Source organism: Hemicordylus capensis, chromosome 2 (genome assembly GCF_027244095.1).
Source record: "Hemicordylus capensis ecotype Gifberg chromosome 2, rHemCap1.1.pri, whole genome shotgun sequence".
Lineage (NCBI taxonomy): Eukaryota > Metazoa > Chordata > Lepidosauria > Squamata > Cordylidae > Hemicordylus > Hemicordylus capensis.
This window is the reverse complement of record NC_069658.1, coordinates 94,853,897-94,877,336: the sequence shown is the minus strand read 5'-3', so window position 1 is coordinate 94,877,336 and position 23,440 is coordinate 94,853,897. Positions and strand designations below refer to the sequence as shown.

Below are 23,440 nucleotides of genomic sequence, written 5' to 3'. Positions count from 1 at the left end.
AGGCAGTCTTGTAGGAAACTGACTATCTAGACCCATTTCAAACTGGCTTTCAGGCGGGCTATGGGGTGGAGACTGCTTTGGTTGGCCTGATGGATGATCTCCAATTGGGTATTGACAGAGGAAGTGTGACTCTGTTGGTCCTTTTGGATCTCTCGGCAGCTTTCAATACTATCAACCATAGTATCCTTCTGGAACGTCTGAAGGGGTTGGGGGTGGGAGGCACTGTTTTGCAGTGGTTCCGCTCCTACCTCTCGGATAGATTTCAGATGGTGTCGATTGGAGACTTGCTCTTCAAAACCTGAGCTTAAGTATGGCGTCCCTCAAGGCTCCATACTCTCTCCAATGCTTTTTAACATCTACATGAAACCGCTGGGAGAGATCATCAGGGGATTTGGAGCTGGGTGTTACCAGTACGCTGATGACACCCAGATCTACTTCTCCATGTCAGCTTCTTCCAGAGCTGGCATATCCTCCCTAAATGCCTGCCTAGAAGCAGTAATGGGCTGGATGAGGGAGAATAAACTGAAGCTGAATCCAGATAAGACGGAGGTACTTATTGTGCTCGGTCAGAACTCTAGAGACGATTTTGATCTGCCTGTTCTTTATGGGGTCACAGTTCCCCAAAAGGAACAGGTTTGCAGCCTGGGAGTACTTCTGGATTCACACCTCTCCCTGGTTTCTCAGGTTGAGGCGGTGGCCAGGGGTGCTTACTATCAGCTTTGGCTGATATGCCAGCTGAGCCCGTTTCTCGAGATCAATGACCTCAAAAAAGTGGTACATCTGTTGGTAACTTCCAGACTTGTCTTTTATAATGCGCTCTATGTGGGGCTACCTTTGTACATAGTCTGGAAACTTCAGTTGGTTCAGAACGCGGCAGCCAGGTTGGTCTCTGGGTCATCTCGGATAGACCATGTTACTCCTTTACTAATGGAGTTACACTGGCTGCCAATAGATTTCCAGACAAAATACAAAGTGCTAGCTATAACTTACAAAGCCCTAAACGGCTTAGGTCCTTGGTATCTAAGAGAGCGTCTTCTTCATTATGAGCCCCACCGCCCATTGAGGTCATCTGAGGAGGTCTGTCTCCTGTTACCGCCAGCCTGTTTGGTGGCTACACAGAGACGGGCCTTCTCAGCTGCTGCCCCAAGATTGTGGAATGCGCTCCCTTCTGAGATATGATCCTCCCCATCTCTGGCAATTTTCAAAAAACACCTGAAAACCCATCTTTTCAACCAAGCTTTCTCAGCTTTCTAAATTTTGGAGGTTTTAATATCTGGTTTATTTTAAAATTCAAAACCTGATTTCAGGGTTTTTAATCACTGTAATTGTTTAATTGTTGTTTTAAAGTATTTTAAATTGTTAATTGTTATATTATTTTTTAATTTGTTTCAGCTTTTTACTGTTTTAGTGGTTTGTTTTAATTGTAAACCGCCCTGAGCCATTTTGGAAGGGCAGTATACAAATCAAATTAATACTACTACTACTACTACTAATAATAATAATAATAATAATAATAATAATAACCATTCTTAAGCCATTGCCAGGTCTTGGTGATGTCTGATTTTCCACTTATATTGTGCAAATATTGACCATGCAGGGGCTCATTTTTCCATTTTTCTGCTTGGTTCTTGACTTGTTCTTTCTTGTAGGCCTGCTTTCTTTCATTGGTGTTGAATAGGTCAATAACGCGAAACTATTCAACACCAATGAAAGAAAGCAGGCCTACAAGAAAGAACAAGTCAAGAACCGAGCAGAAAAATGGAGAAATAAGCCCCTGCATGGTCAATGTTTGCACAATATAAGTGGAAAATCAGACATCACCAAGACCTGGCAATGGCTTAAGAATGGCAACTTGAAGAAAGAAACTGAGGGTTTAATACTGCCTACACAAGAACAGGCACTAAGAACAAATGCAATAAGAGCAAAAGTCAAAAAATCCACCACAAACAGCAAGTGCCGCCTTAGTAAAGAAGCAGATGAAACCGTGGACCACCTAATCAGCTGTTGCAAAAAGATCGCACAGACTGACTACAAACAAAGGCATGACAAAGTAGCAGGGATGATACACTGGAACATCTGCAAAAAATACAAGCTACCTGTAGCCAAACATTGGTGGGACCATAAAATTGAAAAAGTTGAAGAAAATGAAGATGTAAAAATATTATGGGACTTCCGACTACAAACAGACAAACATCTGCCACACAATACACCAGATATCACTGTAGTCGAGAAGAAAGAAAAACAAGTCAAAATAATCAACATAGCAATACCAGGGGATAGCAAAATAGAAGAAAAAGAAATAGAAAAAATCACCAAATACAAAGATCTACAAATTGAAATTGAAAGGCTGTGGCAGAAAAAGACCCAAATAATCCCAGTGGTAACTGGTGCCCTGGGTGCAGTTCCAAAAGACCTTGAAGAGCACCTCAACACCATAGGGGCCACAGAAATCACCATCAGCCAATTACAAAAAGCAGCTTTACTGGGAACAGCCTATATTCTGCGACGATATCTATAACAACTGACAATAAAATTCAGCCATCCCAGGTCCTTGGGAAGGACTCGATGTCTGAATAAAACAAACCAGTCAATAACACCTGTCTGATGGGTAAACACGCAGCAATAATAATAATAGGAAAAAAACAGCAATGTAGCAGAGTTAATTGAATTTTCAGAAGCACTGGTTCTTTGCCCTTTGCACTGGTGCTTTGTTAGTCAGGATGTCAGCCAATAGCTGGCATTCTATTAAGTGTTTGTATTGCATAACAGGACAGGAGCTGGGTTGGTGGAAGACTCTGTATTGTGGCTCCACCCAGCATGTTGCTAAGCAGGGAAATGAAGAATCTTCCACTGACACAGTTCCTCTTATGAAGTCGAAACAATGTGTAGAATGTCAGCCAACGTTTTTGAAACTTGATTTTGCTTTTTGTTTTGATATTTCTCCACAGCCATAGAAGTTTCAACCTTTGGTGGGAATGTATTTGTATTATTATAGAAAACCTGATGGATAGTTTATTATATTGATTTTAAAAATGCCTTTGGAGGATTTAGGGAGATTGTCACTATTCCCTATTGTTTCACAGCCTAGAGTGGTCAGCTATCATTGTAGATGAAGTGCACAGACTCAAGAATCCAAAAGCTCAAATAACTCAGACTATGAAGGCTCTAACATGTAAGGTCAGAATAGGACTTACCGGGACTATTCTGCAGAACAATATGAAGGAACTTTGGTGTGTTGTGGACTGGTAAGTGAAATAACAATTAAACTTGCAAGCGTGGACTATGCTCATAACTCTTAGGATGATTTGATGTGTGTACAAGTCAACTGTTTTTAATAGGCATCTAAAATGTAAGTGTGCAGTCATGTGTTTGCAGTTGTGTATTTTATAGGTACATGAATCAGGGAGGTGAGACTCTCAGGCTGCAACTCTCTGTCACATGTATATACAGCAGCAAATGTATATTGTGCATTGTCTGAAGAGGTTTCAGTGCAATCCTGTACTATAAATTGAAATTGATAGGATGTATTACGTAGCAGCACAAAGAAGCAAAGCCTTGCTGCATGAGACATAAGCACTTATGTCCTAATTATTTTGTTATTATGCACTAATTATTTTATAAGCCCTAATTGTTTTATGTTGTTTTATTTTAAGCCCTAACTCTTCTATGTTGTTGTAAACTGCCCAGAGATGGAAGTTTGAGGCGGCATACAAATTTGAAAAACAAACAAACCATTCATATTGCCTTCTCTCTGTTGGGATAGATATAGTTCTCTAGTTGTCCCTTTATCCATACTCTTGGAGTTGTCCCTTCTCTTAGAGTGCATTTAGAGTTCAGTGGTAGAACATCTTCTTTGCATGCGGGAGGTCCCAGGTCCAACCCCTGACGTCCCCAGGTAGCTGGGAAAGAGCCCTGCCTGAACTCTTGGAGAGCTGCTGCCAGTCATTGTAGACAATACTGAGCTCAGAATAGCCCGTCTCAGTATAAGACAGCTTCCTCTGTTCCTATGAGTACGCAACTGGTAAAGCTGTAGTCCTCCTCACCACAGTGCAAGTGTTAGTTTCATTTAGTTGTTTGACCATCTCCTGCTTCTTTCTTGCACCTCTTTTCTTTTCTCACTGTGTCTGTGTCGGGCTGCCTTGGCAGCTTTGGGATGGGCCCGAGCATGGCTGTGGGGAGCAATGGCTGTGCCGGTGGGGGGCAGGGGCAGCAGGAGGCTGGAGGGATGAGCGAGTGCTCTGCAGGTCAGGAACAGAGCCAGAAGAGAGGAAGGAAGCTGAAATCTCGTGAGATGTGCAGGGCCTGCAGGAAGGCGGCTGTGGAGGATGCTTGAGTTCTGAGAGGCTCCTCCCAGGAAAGCACTGAGAGAAGGGCAGGAGCAAAACAAATCTCAGGTTAGGGGAGATGGGGATTCAGGTGAAGAAAACTTCCCTGCTCCCCTACATCCTCCAACATCAGCTGAGGCCTTGCTGCGCAGAATAAGAGAAGGAACCACCCTGAAGTGTGGATGAGCATCCCCAACATAGCCTGGAGCCTTACAGCCTGCAACACGAGAGTCTGATATGAATCGCCTGTCTTCTTAAATTCAGGTGGCTATTTTTGACACCAGTTAATTAACAACAATTACTATATTAATATAACTAAGTTTGGGCGCCAGGGCTGTCTGATTATCCGTGCTGATTTTAAATGGTTCTGTATGTTTGTAGTTGATGAAACACTAATGATTGGTCTCTGACCACAATAAAGTTTGTCTGTCTATCTGTCAGATAGCCTTTCAGTACAAATCATGCAAGAACAATCAATACAAACATTTTTTGATCTAGTAGTTATATAGTGAAACTATCATACTGACTTTTTAATGAGTTGTGCAATTTTAAGAATGGTCCAATATTACATTTCCATGGATGTGACTTTTGGGGTGCATCCATGAGCTTTAAATCTAATTATGTGGGAAAGAGATTCCACACAAGTTATGTGTGAACATGTTTGAGTGCATGTAAATTAGGGATGTGCAAATTGATTTGTAGTACCTGAATCTAGCTGATTCGGGTGATTTGGAGACAAAACAAATCACCCCTGTGGTCCATTGGCTAGATTCGGATAGCCAAATTGAATTGCTCCTGATTTGATTCTAATCAATTCAAGATTAAGATCCCTCCTATTAATTTCCCCAGATTCCCAGCTTTAATTTTTTTTTTAGAGCTAAGCCCTAGCCCTTGTAGAAGTGGAGTTATGGAGCAAAATGTGTATTCACTATTTTTCAAGTGTTTGGATTCTTTGGTGTATAATAACATTCCCTCAATGAATCCCTATGAGGATTCATTACACACCTTCATTTTTTCTATTCGTTTTAACTGTCTTTTGAACAGTGGAACATAGGAAGCTGCCATCTACTGAGTCAGACCATTGTTCTACCTAGCTCATTGTTGTCTTCACAGACTCGCAATGGCTTCTCCAAGGTTGCAGGCAGGAATCTCTCTCAGCCCTATCTTGGAGATGCCAGGGAGGGAACTTGGAACCTTCTGATGCTCTTCCCAGAGCGGCTCTATCCCCTGAGGGGAATATTTTACAGTGCTCGCACTTCTAGTCTCTCATTCATTTGTAACCAGGGCGGACCCTGCTAAGTAAGTCATGCTTGCTACCCCAAGACCAGCTCTCCTCCCATGACAGTGCCAACTGCTAACTGCCATGTGCCAACTACACCCCCCTCCCACCCGCAATGCAGTGGGGTACTACTCAGTTTATTTTCTAGGATTTTTTTCAAGTGTTTAAGGCTCTTTGGTGTCTAATAACCTTTCCTCATAATGAATCCCTATGAGGATTCGCTACACACCAAAGAGTCTACACACTTCAAAATTCCTAAAATATAAACTGAGTATCCAGTGGCTTGTGGTTTGGTGGGTAGTTGGCATATGGGATGCCACTAATTCCCCACCCCCACCTGCAAAGCAGTGGGGTCAAAATGAACAGAAAAAATGAAGGTGTGTAATGAAGACACAAAAGAATCTAAACACTTTAAAAATACTTTAAAAATAAATTTAGTACCTGTGTGTGTGTGTGGGGGGGGTGTAGTTGACACATGGCAGTTGACAGTTGGCACTGTCCAGTGACAGTCAAAATGAACAGAAGAGTAGTATGCCTGTATCATGAGGAAAAGTTATTAGACACCGAAGAATCTAAACATTTCAGTATTCTTAAAAATTAAAATGATTACCCCACTGCCTTGCGGAGTGGAGGTGGGGCGGGTGTAGTTGGCACATAGCAGTTGAAAGTTGGCACTGTCCAGTGACAGTCAAAATGAACAGAAGAAATGAAGGTGTGCAATGAATCCTAATAGGGATTCATTATGAGGAAAAGTTATACACCAAAGAATCTGAACACTTGAAAAATAATGACCGCACATTTTGCTCCATAACTCCACTTCTACAAGGGCTAAAGCTTAGCTTTTTAAATGAAAGCTGGAGAGCCATCTTAGGATTAGGATAGGGCAAGGTCAAATCCCCATTATTTCCTATGGTGGAAATGTTCAGAATCAGTAAAAACTAAAATGATTAGTGTCCCACCGCCTTGAAATTTGGATGGTAGGTGGCACCCATGGGGACCTAACTACCATCCAAATTTGGTGCCCCTAGGACCTTGTTAAGTGGTATGAATTGAATCAAAACAAATACAAATCAAATCTAGGGTGATGTGGGGGCGGGGTAGATTTGAACACAAAACAAATCAGGGGTGATTTGTTTTGGGCACAAATTGAATCAAGAAAATCGATTTGTGCACATCCCTAATGTAAATTCATCTGATTAGCAAGGGGAACACAACAATGTGCAGAGGATCTGCATGATATGCAGAGAATCTGGGTCTTTCATTGTAGACTTTATTGGATATGTGAATTCGTATATTAGTTAGAACATTTGTATATTAGTACTTACTAGACTCACAAGAATCATAGTAGACTGAAGAGTGACTATATGCCTGCTGCTTTTCTCTCTCTCTTGTAGGGCCATACCAGGACTTCTGGGCAGTGAAGCACATTTCAGGAAAGAATTTTCTGACCCAATAGAGCATGGTCAGAGGCACACCGCAACGAAAAGAGAGCTAGCTACAGGCCGAAAGGCTATGCAGAGACTAGCCCAAAAAATGTCTGGCTACTTCTTAAGGCGCACAAAGACTCTTATTCATAATCAGTTACCGAAGAAGGAAGACAGAGTAATTAAATTTGTTCATAACTTGTTAATGTTTATTCAGTCGTCAGGCACAGACAAATACAGGTGAAACTCGGAAAATTAGAATATTGTGCAATATCGTGAAAAGTATACAGTGTACTGTGCTTGATTGGCCAGCAAACTCGCCTGACCTGACCCCATAGAGAATCTATGGGGCATTGCCAAGAGAAGGATGAGAGACATGAGACCAAACAGTGCAGAAGAGCTGAAGGCCGCTAATGAAGCATCCTGGCCTTCCATAACACCTCATCAGTGCCACAGGCTGATAGCATCCATGCCACGCCGCATTGAGGCAGTAATTGCTGCAAAAGGGGCCCAAACCAAGTACTGAATACATATGCATGCTTATACTTTTCAGAGGTCCGATATTGTTCTATTCTACAATCCTTGTCTTCTTGGTTCCATGTAATATTCTAATTTTCTGGGATTGTGGATTTGGAGTTTTCATGAGCTGTACGCCATGATCATCACAATTATAACAAATTAAGGCTTGACTTATCTCGCTTTGCATGTAATGCGTCTGTCTCATATCAGTTTCACCTTTTAATTTGCATTACTGAAATTAATGGACTTTTGCACGATATTCTAATTTTCCGAGTTTCACCTGTAGACTAGTGGATTTCCTGAGCCCTGACTATTTCACAAGATATTTGTTTTTGGTGTATTATTGCCCTCCTGTTGAATGTTATATTCCCTGCTGCTTCTCAGGTTTTGCTTCAGTTTTTTAGATTATTTGTTGTATTTTGTTTTGTTTTATTGTTACTTACATTTTTAATAGAAAAAGATCATTTAAATTTTAATTACTAAAAGCTGCCTATAATTCTAGGCATTTGTATCCCGCCTTTCAGCCTCTTTAGAGCTGAAAGGTGGAATATAAATGCCTAGAGTTAATTAATTTTTAGTATGTCTTGCACTCTATCACCTTGATTCCTTTCTAGTAATGATGAAATGAAAGAAAGGACAGTGACCTCTCAGTGTTGGTAATATGAAAATGAGAATCCTGCAAACAAAAGGAAAGGTACCACATCCCTTCCAGCAGAGAGAAAATATTTCCCCAAAACAACATTCTGAAGTTATGTTCAGGGTATGCCATTTGAGCCCTCAAATTAGATATAATGTAGACCACTGATGCGTCCAGTCAGGGGTAGAGTGCCCCCTGCCAGTGCAGGGTCTCTACAGGGAGTGCATACTCACATCTGTTTTCTTAAATTCAAGGCCCCCAGTCTCACCATGCAGAACTTTTCACAGAAATCTAAGCATAACTTCTGACTTCCCAGCTCCACTCTTATTAACCAACTGGATATTACACTTCTCTCTCCACTTTTGCTATATGCAGCAAGACAAGACTGCCTTTGCCTATTCCTCTCTCCCAAAGTGGCAAGAGAACCCTTCATTGCTAATTATATGTACTGTATGCAGTGGCAAATTGGGGACTAAGCATGACAGCACCTTGAAGAGGGGATCACTCTGGTTAAGGCAGACAGTCTTGAAGGTCAAGATCCTAATTGATAAAAGCTGTGGAAGCCTCCATGTCAGTGAGTTCATTGGAGTTGTGCTACAAGAACTAAGTATCCTATCCATCATCAAACAGGGCTGTACAATATAATTTTGCTTTTTTTCATTTTCAGTATGTGATGCTGGGACAATCTCATCCTCAGAAGCTGACTTTTTTCACTGCAGATGTGGACTCATTGCTCCAAGAGCGGGCGGGGGGTGGTGGGGGGAGAGAACTAGTGACTTTCTAGGACCAGAGCTAAGATCTCTACTCTTGATTCTTTACAGTTCCAAAGTGCAGAGGTGGCCACCATACCATCTTAGATCTCTGGAACTAAATTTTGTTATTCAAAATTGCAACGACCATATGAAAGATGTTTAGACTTGATCAAGAATGTGAAGAATCTTGTGTTGAGAATTATTTTGAGGGGAGAAAACATTGAGGAACCATCACTGTAGAGGGCCCATTTCCAGCCTAGTGTTCAGAGCCATATACATGGTTGAGGCCACGGGGCCGAAGAGTTGCTGACAGCACAGAATAGGAGAGAAGCTGCCAGTGAAACGGAATGGGTCTCTGTCCATACAAAGGTGATGGATTATTTTAGGGTCAGATGGGATTTTTCCATATTAAGCCCAAAGCCTGGAGCACAGAAATCGTGTAATCCCTTGCTAGCTGGAGGCAAGTGGGAAATGTGTCTGTTAGGAGCCAATTGTCCCAATAAGGCAAAGGAAAACTTGAAGGCCTTTCATATGAAGATGAGCAATCATTGCCACCAAGGTGGTGAGAAGACTCAAGGAGTTTACTCAGTGCTGTTCTAACTGGTCGGTGAAAGCAATCACAGAGACGTTTAATAAAGATACACATTTGTCTGTCTCCCTTCTTTGTTTATACCTGCCTTTCAGCTACAGCTTGTAATAGCACAGTCTAAACTGTTTTTTCTCCCTAAAAAGAAGATTAACAGTAATGTCACTCAATTGCCTTTAATCCAGAAGGTTTTATTTTATCTCATTCTCTTGATAATGTGTGTATATGTTAAAGAGAGCATGGGATTATTATAGCACAGCATGGTGCTGCTGCTTTGTGGGTGGCCTTAATTCAGGAGTGATCTTGGGATTTCTGTGTCCTGCTGGTCGAGACCAAAAGATGTCATGGAGATGCCACCCATGGTCTTTGAGAGGCAGAATGAGGTTTGTCATATCAATGTACAGAGGCCCTCCCAGCAATTCAGAATGTCAATGGATATCTAAGAATTGGCTGTTTTCTTTTAGCCCCTCAGTCTGCTTTACTGCCAGGAAACACAAATAGATATTTGAAACAATTCAACATCTTTTCTCATGATCTGGCATTTGAACTCTTTTCCCTCACTTTCCTCCTTATACTGCCCTCGAACTGAGAATGATTGCCACAATTTATCTTCCAACAGATTGCTTCATTTAAATATAAGATGCTAGCTGACCATAATCTTTTCTTCTTGTACTAAAGTCCAACTCTTTATTTTGTGACAGCAACAAAATGTCCCACTTAGCTGTGCTGTGCAACTACCATCTCTTTGTTCATAATATTTTAACATTTGTATTGATGTTGTTTTCATCCCCCTGTTTTGCATTTTGTCTTGCCAGATGGTATATTGTTCTTTGACGGAGTTCCAGACAGCAGTTTATAAGGCTGTGTTGGAGACAGAAGATGTACATTTAGTGCTACGAGCGCAAGAACCATGTAGCTGTAACAGTGGCCATAAAAGGAAGAACTGTTGTTACAAAGTAACCATTTTTAACATGCTTGATTGCTGCTTGCTCTTGTATACTGGCCTTTTGCTCATGGATATGAAAAGGGAGCATAAACAACCAGTAGATAATAACAATATTGGAATGATTTAAATCCATTATTTCAGTCAATCTGTAGCAGTCCTAAGGACTCACTCAGACTTTCGTCTTTTTATTTGGATTTAATAAACACTTACGTTGAACTATTGAAAAGCAGTTGCCATTAAGTAGCCAAAACATTCCAATAGTTACAGATTATTATTACTGTATATGTTTGCATATCCTTGTTAGTCTTAGGCAACAGTATTTAAAGCACATAGTCAGAAGTACCTTTTCTGATTAACATATTTAGTACAGCATAAACTTTCATAACCAACTTTCATAACCAACTTCAGGTGCAAAAGTGGAAGAGCCTTATTATTGTTGTTGTTTGTTTTTCAAGTGCCTTGGTAGAAAGGAAGGAGACGATAAAGAAGGAGTTGAGGCAAGGGGAAGCGGGCTCAATACTTTTGCTTATTTATTTGTTACTTTTATGTCAGAGGTGAGTGTCCAGAAAGTACTTGGTCCTCCTCAGGATGATGGAGGGTCCTTGCTGCTTGCCTCACCCTCTGCTACAGCCTGATGACAATGTCCAATGACAGTTACATGTGCTTATACTCAATTCAAACATAGGACTGGTTCAGATGTACAAAACTGATTTGTTGAATCAGAACTATGCTATGTGCCTGAATCCTCCCTCCTTCTACTTTCTTCCCCTCTCTCTTTGTGTCCCTGCCTTATTAGAAGTCTTCTTGGTTTGCTAAACCATTATTTGGCATGATGTCTGAACTGGCAAGCTGCAAAAGTAAAGTGCTTCCTGCAAACCAGTATCAAACCATGGTTTGTTAGACCAAAAATGTTACATGGTTTTCCCTTGAAATCACCCTCATGGACCTGTGTGCACTCCCCCTTCCCTCAACCCTGACTTGTGGGTTCCTCCTTCACATTTTAATTTTTACTAACCATCATTTGCAGAGACATCCACATTCTGATTAGCATGTTGACTTCAAACCATGATTTTAAACTTGAATTCAGGTTATGGTTTAAAGGCAAGATGCTAACTATCATTTGGTGATTTTGACATCATGCCAGACTTTGGTTAATGAAAACTAGGAAGAACAAAAGAGAGAGGAGAAAGAGTGAGAAAAGAGAGCGCCAGCTCATGGTAGTTCCCCGAGCTGCCAAATCATTACACTGGAGTTGAGTTTTTGTTTCAGTTGGAGATAAGCATCAAGTTGTTAAATCCAAGTGGAGGTTTGGGTTTTGCCTATGTTCTATTGGCACTAATATGTTGCTGGGTTTCCCCCCTTTATATTTTCATGGTTATGACTGACTTGAACCATAGCAATTGATTTAAAAAATGTCCCAATAAATGACAATCAAAGAAAAGAAAAAAATAGTATGCAACATTGTTTATGGTAGGGTTTTTTTGGGTTTTTTTTAAAGAATAGTGGCCTACATCATACTACATCATAGTGGCTGTTAACCATGCACATGTCTAGCATGGCGAAGTGCCTCTGGGTGCGGAGAGCATCTGGAACTCTGTAGTGGTTATGCAAAGGGAGGCACAATTTTTGCCAGACTCTATTCCCCTTGGAAGTGCCTTGGGGCACCCAAAATATGTATCTGAGGGTAATGCAGCCCTCAGAGAAATACTTTCAGTATTTCTGAAATACGACACTCATGGGGAAGAGAATATTAGCAAAAATCGTCCACCTCTGCACAATAACTGCTGCAGAGTTCCAGAAGCTCTCAAAAGTGGCCCATGAACACGTGATTAGTGAAGATGGCAGTCAGTGTCAAAATAATATACTAAACATGTGCTATATAAAGCCATGGGAATAAACAACAAGTTAAATATGTTCTACTTAGCTTACTTACTTGAAATGGAATTTTCTAAAGGAGGAAGTTGTATTGCAGAAGAAAAGCCTTATTGTGTGGCTTTTATTATTATTGAAGGTTGCCCAGAAGAATGGCTTTTCAGTTGGCTTACTGGCTGAGTTCATTTATAAAGGGGGATCTAGACGGACTTTGCTTCTTTCCTCAGTATCCTTAATGTGTCATTAAAAATCAAATTGTTGGGAAATAAAATCTAAGTACAATATTTTGTTAACGGGACCTTTCTTAGATAACTTTTTTCTCTTAATAAATATATACTTTGTGCTTATAATCTGGTGCTGCCATTTCTGCTTCATATCATTTTGAACAGATTCTGATGCTGAGTTCTCTCTGAGTTCTCTCCCACCGCATAAGCTTTATTTTATGAAACTCTGTTGTTGCTTGGCGTACTCTTTTACCATGGATTGTAACTTCGAGTTTTCCCTCTCTTCTTTATAATTTGTTCTCTTATATAAGAGAATAGTGAAATGCATTTTACATTGAAAAATCCACTTGGAAAGAAAAGTATTGTTTCACCATTTCCATGCATTGCTATGCTTTCATTTAACCCATATTGGTTCTGGTCAGATTCAAGTTCTAAAATCTGGAGCAACATTTCCTAGGGTCTACAACCTGAGCATAGCCTTAAAACTTGCTTGTGCCTCATTTTATGAGTATTTGGGGTACCCGTTCACACTAATTTTGGTCTTATGACAGTACCCTTAAAATGCTCCAATTGATTGCTGTTGATTATTGAAATCATCCATGAACCAGAGTAGGTGGTCATTTTAGAATTTCAAGGAAGTATCAAACAATGACCACTTTGTGATGATACACTCTTAAAAGGTACAGTATATGATTGAATCATAGTGAGTGCTGTAATTGTTGTAGTTAGTATCACTGCTCTCATGAGATCAGTAAATGTGCAAGGATTTAATTTTTGGCATGTTTACTTCAGTGGAAGTAGCACAACTTAAATGGTCAGTGAATCATCCTCTAAAAATCAGCCAGGCATAGCTGGGAAAGTAGTTATTTGATATGTTGTTGATGACATTGCTGGTGGACTGGGAAAATACTGGATGAGATTCCTTGAGTTGTTCTGGATTAAATATGTTTTAGATATGTGAGAAACATGAACACCATGAATCTGCAGCATATTTCCCTGGAAGTGAAAGTGTGCTTTAAGATCATAGCTTAACATGCTCTACAGAAAGGAATCAGTGTTAATGTTTCTTACAGATGAAACACAATATATAAGGGGTGTCTCCTTCACAAAGTTCCAGTAGAAAGAATGGGAGTCTTCATGACTCCCTCATAGAGCTCATGTGGGAAAAGTTCCTGATTGATTGTATGAATTAGAACTTTTCCAATTATGTATTATTTTCATGTATGTTTGCTTCCCTTGTGCTGATTCTTCTTCTTCTTAATGTAATCTAATAGGTCTAAGGCCAAGATGGCAGTTGTCTGTGTTACTTATTATACTTTTTATCCCACCCTTCCTAAAAGTGCCACCATTCTTGGAAAAAGCATGAGTTGCAGAGAACCACATTTCAGTTGCTTCATTTTGCATGTAGTAAAAGTTATTGCAGAGTTTTGTATAGAAAATTGAATAATTAATATAATCTATATGAAAGTTGCAAGAATTCCGTTTTTGTCGGGCCATCATGCATATGGAACTTCTGAGATATAAAAAGTTAATGAGATATAGAAAGTTAAGGTTACCACTGGCATGCCTGGTGGTGACCCAGAGGTGGGCCTTCTCTGTAGCTGATCCTGGTCTGTGAAATGCATTCCGGGAAGAAATCCGTAGTCTGAACACATTGTTGGCCTTCAGGAGAGCCCTTAAGACCTATCTGATTGGCCTGGCCTTCCAGGGTTTGTAAACTGTAAAGGTTTGGCCTGGTTTTCCAGGGTTTTAAACATTGTTTTAAATGTTTTAATAATGGTTTTATGTTTTTATAGTTTTTTATTTTAACAGTTAATTTATTTTAGTTTTATTTTAATGTAAACTGCCCTGAGCCATTTTTGGAAGGGTGGTATAGAAAGCAAATAAATAAATAAATAAATAAATAAATAAATTTAAAATGACTCTACAATTACTGGTACTATAACACTAAAGGATGACAAGACATTTATAATCTGGTCTCTGAGTTGTTGGAAAGACAATAAGCCTCTTCACACGATCATCTAAATCTGGGTTAGAGGCAGATAACCAAGGATTGCATGCTTGTGTGAACCATGGCAAATCTCCTAAGCCCTGGTAGTCCGAATCTGCTTCTAACCCTTGATCTTAAACCAGGTTAGTGAAGAGTAGTAGCCCCACTGTCTTGGGTTGTTGATCATGTGTCCACTTTCCCCTGTTTTTGCAGGTCCAGGTCACCATGTTTGTCAGATAGTGCTGTGGCTAGATGAGCGGTGATCTGTGAATGTGCTGCTCTGCACAGAATACTCTATGCTGGCTTGCTTAAAATGGCTTGAATGAATGTGCCCCACCTCTTTCCCCCTTTTGGCCATTCAGATCAAACTACAGTGAGGTTTCCCCTACTGTTGGCAGCATGCAGTGCATTGTGGGAGGTCTCTCCTGATACCTAGAAGACCTTTCCTTGTCCCAGCTTTTGGCAGCTGTGATCGTCTGGGTGGTGAGCAAGGAGAGCTGAATGGAGGCTCTGGCTGAGCTGTGAGGAGCAGGGTTAGGGCTCTTCCCTACCCCAAACCACCCCTAGATGATCGTGTGGCAAGGTCCCATTATATATCAGCTTGTTCTTCCATGATTATTGTTATTGTTATTATTTATTAATAATAATAATTCAAGACCCTACATGTACTGTGGAACTGAAGTTTTTATCTCTAAACCAGGAGGGAAGTAAACCTAATTGCTGTAGAAGAAAAAAAGAAATTGAATGTATGGATTCTGTGGAGTGTCTGTTGCCTACCTCATTCAAGTAGCTCTAAATTGATTTAAATCTCTTTCCTTTCAAATATTTATTTATTTCTATTTCTACAGGCAAATGCTCATGGTGAAACCGTGCGGGCATTGTATTTCAGTTACTTGACCATCCTTCGTAAGATTGCTAATCATACTGCACTGTTACAAACAGACAACACTAGTAAACAGCAGGTTAGTTTCCTTCAGTCTTCACGGCAAGCTGTGTTGTGAAGAAGGAGCAGCTTACTCATAAATTCAGCTTATTATGTTCATGATTTGCTAATGCTCGCTTTATTAAAAATTATTATGAATATAAACTACTATTCAGGAAGAAAAGCCCTCTATGATTTTATTTCAGTTTAACTTCAGTTTCAATCACTTCAACGTTTCCTCTTTGTTGGAGGCCACATAATCTCCTGGACAAAGAGAAAGCAAATTAATTTTCTTCAAATGATACAATGTTAAATGTTTAGTTTGTTTGAAGAACTGTATATACTAGTTCTCAGATTTAATAACCATCATTGTATCCTTCTGAATTTAAACATGGAGATTTGTTTATTCTCTTTCAATGCTGTTTTGCTCTGAATGTTTACATTTTGCATCATCGTTACATTAACATTTTAAGAGTTGTTTCCCTGTTCACTGTGAGCCACAAGGGTGTAGTATGGGGCACCAAGCTCAAAAAGATGGTGTGTTTGGGGGGACATACTTCCTACCTAACCAATGCCTAGATGCTGCACCCGCAACATTTCACTGAAAATCAGTTGCCACTGATCTGCGATGGGGTGAGGGCAGTAAGGCCAATGATTAGCTTTCAAAAATACCCCTTGCCATACTATCCCAATACACCTTCCACAACTAGCCTTCCAGAATATCTTGCCAGCACTCCTGCTACCCTCCACCAGCAATACCTTGCCCTCTCTCAACGCTTGGTAGATCCATGTACCCTCTAAGCCCTTATCCCACATGACACTATTTGCCCTCCAAACTCTTTAACAGACTAAATAACTCCTTCCTTCCAATCCTGCCAACCTAAAACAATCCTACTATGCAAGACACTTTTATAGGCTACTTACTACTAGTCTTTCCAGACTCTTCCACTTTAGCAGCATATATGAGCAAATGGCAAATTCCACATTCCACTCATCAATGCCCCATTGAACTCTCCTTTATTCTGTGCACTGTGTGGTATATATGCATCTCATTTGAAATGAATGATGGGAAAGGATGATGCTGAAGCACACAGTATCAATTGTGCTACCCCTTTTGTCCCTACTAAGGGCATTATTTTCCAGCCCTGAAGATGGTACAATGATTTGTGTGGTGCAGTGCCATTAGCCACTTTGGAAACCCTAAAGGGTCTTGTATTTAAACAGCTCTGATGTGGTAGATCAGAGAATGGGGATTTGAACTGGGCAAATCTAGTTTCGAATCACAACTCAGCCATAAAGTTCACATGGTAGCTCTGGGTAAATCACAAATCAGCCTTACCTACCCCAAGGGTTATTATGATGATAAAGAGGAGTTGTCCCATATAGTATACTCTTCTGAACTCCTGGGAGAAGGGTGAGGGACAATTGTAAATGGTATAAAATGACTGAAAGGTGGTTTAGATTGCTTTTTGTTCCTTATTTGAATCTTTTCTTTAACATGATTTATTTTAGGAAGCCCACATCAAGAGGGTGTGCAGCCAAGTATTTCCCAAGTTCCCTGATTTTGTGCAGCTTAGCAAAGATGCAGCCTTTGAAACTATTTCTGATCCAAAGTTTAGTGGAAAAATGAAGGTATTTTGTTTCTGTCTGTCTTTGTCTTTTTGCAGAGGAATATGTCTGGTGTGACAGTTTGTATCACCTTGTGTTTTAATATTTTGTTTCTTTAAGATAAAATGTCTTTATTTGACATTTCAAGTACCATGCAATTCCAAGATATAAACCAGTGTTCCTCACTATTTTTTGAGTGAGGGCCATTTTGGCAAAAAACCTTCAATGTTTGTTTGTTTTGTCATATTTTTATACCACCTGATATGTGCATCTCTAGGTGGTGTACAGAATTAAAACACAACAAATGTAAAACAGAATAAAAACAGTTAAAATTTCACTAAATAAAAACAATCTCATAAGCTAAAAACAAATTAAACATTTAAAAAGTAATTTGAGTTAAAAACCTGAGAAAACAGGTGCATCCTGAGGGTCTTTCTAAAAGCATAGAGAGAAGGAAATGCTCTTCTTTCAACAGGGGGCATGTTCCAAAGCCCCAGGGCAGCCACAGAAAAGGCCCAGTCCCGAGCTGCTACCAAACAAGCCAGCAACAACCATAACCGGACCCTTCCAGATGATCTTAACAGGTGACAGGATTCATGACAAAGAAAGTGCTCTCTTAAGTACCCTGGACCCAGCTGCTAAGGGCTTTATAGGTACTGTAATATCCAGTACTCTGTATTTCGCTCTGAAGCATATCGACAGCCAGTGCAGTTCTTGTAAAATTGGTGTTATATGGTGCCTTTGGGTTGTCCCAGAGACCAGTCTGGTTGCTGCATTCTGTACTAATTGTAGTTTCCGGACTACGTACAAAGGCAGCCCCATGTAAAGTACATTACAGTAGACTGGAGGTTACCAGCATATGCACCAGTGTTTTAAGGTCATATACCTCCAGAAATGGAGGTATATGAAGCTGATAAAAAGTCGAAGCTGATAAAAAGCGCTCCTGGCCACTGCCTCAATCTGAGAAACCAGAGAGTTTTGGATCCAGGAGTACTCCCAAGCTAAATCCCTGATCTTTCAGGGGAAGTGTAACCCCACCCAGAACAGGCAGATCTAGACTATCTCTCGGGTTCTGACCCCCTACAGTCAGAACCTCCGTCTTAGTTGGATTCAACTTCAGTTTGTTATCCTTTATCCAGCCCATTATTGCCTACAGGCAGGCATTTAGGGAAATTATGCCATTTCGTGATGAAGTCGATATGGAGAAATAGATCTGGGTGTCATCAGCATGGGGATAACACCCTGCACCAAACCTCCTGATGATCTCTCAGTGGTTTCATGTAGATGTTAAAGAGCATTAGAGACAGTAAGGAGCCTTGTGGAAATCCATACTTTAGTTCTCGCTTTGCAGAGCAACAGTCTCCAAGTGACACCATCTAGAATCTAACAGAGAGGTAAGAACAGAACCACTGTAAGAACAGTGTCACCCAATCTCACCCTCCTCAGGCAACCCAGAAGGATACTATGGTCGGTGGTATCGAGAACCACCGAGAGATCCAAAAGGATCAGCAGAGTAACACTCTCTCTGTCAATAGCCAATTGGAGATCATCCATCAGGCTGACCAAGGCAGTCTCAACCACATAGTCCACTCGAAAGCTGGTTTGGAATGGGTCTAGATAATCTGTATAATACCAAACTGCCTGGATCTGAGAGGCCACCACCCATTCAATAATCTTGCCCAACCATGGAAGATTATAAATGGGTCTGTAATTAGCCAACTCCAAAGGATCCAATGCAGGTTTCTTCAAATATGGTCTAATAATAGTCTCCTTAAGATGAAGCATCCTGCCCTTCCTCAAAGAAGCAGTTATAATATTTTCTTGGGGTGTGTAAGGAACCAGCTGGTCTCGTTTGGTTCAAGTCCAAACTGGACCCGAGCAGCGGCGGGGGTGTGTGTGTGTGTCCTTGGATGTACCCCCTCCACCGGCGTACCTTACCTCAGAAATCGGCTGTTCTTTGGCCGGTTTTCGGCCTTTCCCCCTAGGGTCATGCCCCCTCCCCCCGGCTGATCTCTGCACAGTATTGTGCTTTTACCTTTAAGGCTCAACTTTGGCCCTCCTGCAGATGTCGGCCTACAATTCCCATAATCCCTGGCTATTGGCCACTATGGCTGGGGATTATGGGAGTTGTCTTCCAAAAACAGCTGGGGGGCCTAAGTTGAGCAGGTCTGCTTTAAGGAAAACAATGTTTTATTAAGCCCCAGAGCCATCTTGGAAGGTGTGCACAGTGCTCTGGAAAGTGTAGCCTTTTCCAGCACCTTCCCCTAGAACTCTGTGGAGAAAGCAGTGGGAAAGCCTACACTGCCTTCCAAGAGGGCTCTGTTTCTCTTAAAGGAGCTCCACTGGCACTGGGCAAAGCACAGCACTGTGACGCAGGGTGGCCAGAACCTAAGGGGTATACTCGTGAGTCAAATGGGCCATAGCCCAAAATTTGGCTTTAAAAAAGCCAAATCTGGCAACAGAGCTGTGAAGTAGAAATGGCAGCCCCTGGGGGCGGGGCTTGTGTGGAGTATTCAGCTTTGACTGAAGCGTCACACAGACCTAATAAACACATAATCAGGGAGCCACACTTAGAGTCAATAGGAGCCGCCACTGACGTCCGGGCCTTGCACTAAAGAAACCCACTTCATTGTTTACCGTGAATTATAGGACATTCCTCTGTTGGCAGATATGTTGGTACCAACTGGTATAAGAAATGAATATATGAAGCTGTCTTATATCTAGTCAGGCCATTGGTCCACCAGAGTTAGTATTGTCTGGCAGCAACTTTCAACAGTTCCAGACAGGGTTTTTTCCTCAGCCCTTCCTGGAGCTGCCAGGAATTGAACCTGGGACCTTCTGCATGTAAAGCCTCTTCTTTACTTGTAAATAATAAAAATACCACTGAGCCCAACCCACCCACCCCCCACCAACCACCTTGATGGTATAAGCAGTAGTTTAATCATCGCCAGTGCCAAATGGTTATCAGTTTTATGCTCTACTATGTGTGCTTTTCTGTTTTGTAATCAATCTACCATTTGTGAAGAAAGAATGGTGGAGTGCTGAAAATCTAACCCACAGATTATTTCTTTTGCAAGGGAATTCCTGTGGGACTTCAGCTTGGGCTGTGTATGTACTATGGTTTCTTCAGGATAATGGATTGGATTGCATACTCATATCTACTCATGTTTTGTTTTGCTTTTTAAACTTATACTTAGATGTAATCGTTAGACCCCAGACAGGTAAAGTATGTGACTAAAATCAAGATTTTGAACAGGAAATGAAATGTAGTTTCTTCAAATTGTTTAACTGTAGGGTACCAAAAGCAAGTCTATACTTAAACTGTTTTCAGAGGATGGACAGACTTCCAAGTGGGAAAAAAGCATACCTGTGGAGCAACAATCAGTAATGCTTCTTTGTGTGCCTTTGTAATTTAAATTTTGTAGATTGTACTTTGTACATCTGTTAACAGAGCAGTCTTTGTAGATTTCAAACATTATGATAGGGTGCAGAGGAGAAAATAAATAGTGTCATCTTGTGCATATTTGTTCAGAAGCAAGTTCCACTGAATCTGATGGGGCTTACTCCCTAGTCAGTGGGTTTAGTATTGCAGCCTTAGATATATAAGAAAGGATCTCATTCAGGATACGGTCAAATGTCAGTGTTACAGTACCCCTAGAGGAGCAATGGATTCAGAGAAAAGGCTTTTGAAACCAAGAAATAATGTTTATTTGTGTAAGTGAAGCACAAAGAAAACAGAAGTATTTGGCAACCTTAGTAGCGCCAGAAATACAGGCAAAAAAGAGGACCGGGTACATGAGAGAAATAAAAGAGCACAGATGGAAGGAGAGAGAAAGTTCTGTTACCTTTCTTTAATCTGCTGTTTTGTATGTTGCACCAAGGCGTGCTTCCTACCTTTAGGGAGAGGGAAACCTAGGGGTCCCTCATTAGGTTCTGTTGGCAGAGGGCAAGAACAGGCAGTGGAGTGCAGGCACCAGCACCCTCTGTGGGAGCCCACAGCAAGCAAGAGGGAGTGCTGACATTCCTAGGCTGTCAAGCAGGAGGGTTAGCTTGTGGCAGTCCCGCTTTTGGAAGGACTAGTCTTCAAAGGTTTCTATTTTGGGACTCCACTCAGGAATCTTTCTGGATTTTCTGCATGGATGTGGGACTGGTCTACAGACTCTCAGGGTAATCAAAGCACAAGAAGAATTTTATGTAAGCCCAGCAGAGAGAGTATCCCACAGACTCAGATTAGTGTGGGTGAGCAGTAGAATACAGTGGCTGTCCCGGTGCAAGGTGCACTCAAAGCTAGGGAATTCAGTTTAGCAAGTGATCCTGAGTTTTGACTTGGGACAGCAGCCCAGTGATTTCAGCTCAAAGGGAAAAGGGAGTGAATGCAAATGCAGACATTTGGATGAATGCTCTGGAGCAGAAATTAGGCAATTAACACTGCCAGTTCCCTGCTGCAGAAGCAGGCCTTGCTACATCTCAGGAATCTTCTTCCCTGGAACAGAGTAATCACACAGCTGGCTGAGGGAGACAGCATCATGTCTAGTTGAAATACCCTTCCCCTGTTCATGTGTTTAAATGGGATGTAGGTGGCGTGTCAAACATGGGATGTAGGTGAGTGTCATCCATTCAGAGGATGGCCAGAACAAAAGGCTTTAGTGTCCATAACCTGCATGCTTAGCTTCAGGCTCCTGGCCTTGATTGCCTTCAGGCAATCTAGTGCCTGAATCACTTTAGTGGCTTTAGCCCACTGTGGCCTTGTGTGCTCTTTGCACATTAACATTTCTTTTGTTTCTCAGAAACTCATGCTTCCTAAAGGACCCTGACACAAACATTTCAGGTGGACTTTCCACTGGTCCAGTTTCCACACAACAGGGCCATCTGATCCATTTTAAGATTGTATCTGTCTCTCTGTGTAGTGGGAGAGGAGAGCTGGTCTTGTGGTAGCAAGCATGACTTGTCCCCATAGCTAAGCAGGGTCTGCCCTGGTTGCATCTGAATGGGAGACTTGATGTGTGAGCACTGTAAGATATTCCCCTCAGGGGATGAAGCCGCTCTGGGAAGAGCAGAAGGTTTCAAGTGCCCTCCCTGGCTTCTCCAAGATAGGGCTGAGAGAGATTCCTGCCTGCAACCTTGGAGAAGCCACTGTCAGTCTGTGAAGACAATACTGAGCTAGATAGTCCAATGGTCTGACTCAGTATATGGCAGTTTCCTATGTTCCTATCAAATGCCTACCTTGTGCTGGGTGTTGCTTAGAAGGAGCCATAAGTTCCCAGCATGGACAAAAGGGTGGGGGGGAAGAGGAGCAGGATGTCTGCTAAAAGTAGTTCCCCGTGAGTGCTGATTTTACTTCTATTATTAAGACAGAAAAATGTAGCATTTTATAAGATACTTGCCAAGCACAGAAGAAGAGAAACATAATATTGTGTATTACGTGTCTCACAATGGTAATATAGTATCTACACGCTTTTGTTTTCATGTTGGAAAAGTTTGTGTGCTTTCAGAACAATTGTCTCCATTATAAATACTCTGGTGACCTGGATCTGATTGACCCAGGCTGTTCAGTGTTACTTCTTGGCTGATCTGAAAACAAACTAAGTCAGCTGTTGCCAGTAGGAGGTAATAGAATAGCATGCTTGGGGAGCACCATGTCCTTGACGCCCCCCACTTGGATTTCAGTCCTGATGAAAGACTAAAAGTATCTTTAGGTGTTAATTTACATGCTCAGTGTCGAGTTGGCTTTGCTGAATAGTAATAGCAAATTCTCATAAATCAAAGCCAATTCTTTAGTTCTGTCACTCTTTAGTTGTTTTGTAAGACAACCAAGGAATTGAAGTCCTTAGGACTAGACCGAGCAGATTAAGGGGTGTGGGGCTATGTAGATGTCACTGGGCAAGCTTCCGTCTCATTGTTGCCCCCAATGGCAACCCTTTCTTCTATGTAGGTGACTCTTTAGTTCATGATGTTCAAAGAGACAGATATACAGAATTCAGGAAAAGTTAACATTAGTCCTTTAACATTCAGGAAAAGTTAACATTAATCCCATTAGTCCAAACAATATAGCCCCTTTTCCTCTGCTCTTATCCTCATTACATTAACACAGAATTTGGCAAAAGTCTCAAATGATTATCATCTGTAGTAGTAAAACATAGTCACTAATATCCAGAGCAATGGAGCACTTGTGGAACAAGTATATTTGCACTTTTTAGTGCACTAAAAATGGGGATTTGTGCAAGAGTGCAATTGCATATTGCACAGAAGTTCCCCTTAAAATAAATGAGGTGTAATGCAGATGCAAGTGTGTTGTAGTGCAACTCTAATCTGGAGTGCAGTGTCCAGATTTAGCACAACTGCCTAGTGCAACAGTT

At 41.2% G+C, this 23,440-nt stretch overlaps 1 protein-coding gene across 5 annotated transcripts in view; it reads left to right on the top strand.

Annotated features, from left to right (window-relative positions):
- Positions 1-23,440, top strand: part of ERCC6L2 (ERCC excision repair 6 like 2) — a 102,049-nt gene that overhangs the window by 20,859 nt on the left and 57,750 nt on the right. For all 5 annotated transcript variants that reach the window (XR_008316287.1, XM_053296697.1, XM_053296696.1 and 2 more), the window contains exons 6-10: positions 3,084-3,245; positions 6,999-7,206; positions 10,338-10,478; positions 15,403-15,516; positions 16,989-17,108. Coding sequence is in view for 4 of the 5 variants with exons in the window: in XM_053296697.1 (XP_053152672.1) it covers positions 3,084-3,245; positions 6,999-7,206; positions 10,338-10,478; positions 15,403-15,516; positions 16,989-17,108 (745 nt within the window). In the remaining variant the exon portion in view is untranslated. The remainder of the gene's footprint in view (positions 1-3,083; positions 3,246-6,998; positions 7,207-10,337; positions 10,479-15,402; positions 15,517-16,988; positions 17,109-23,440) is intronic.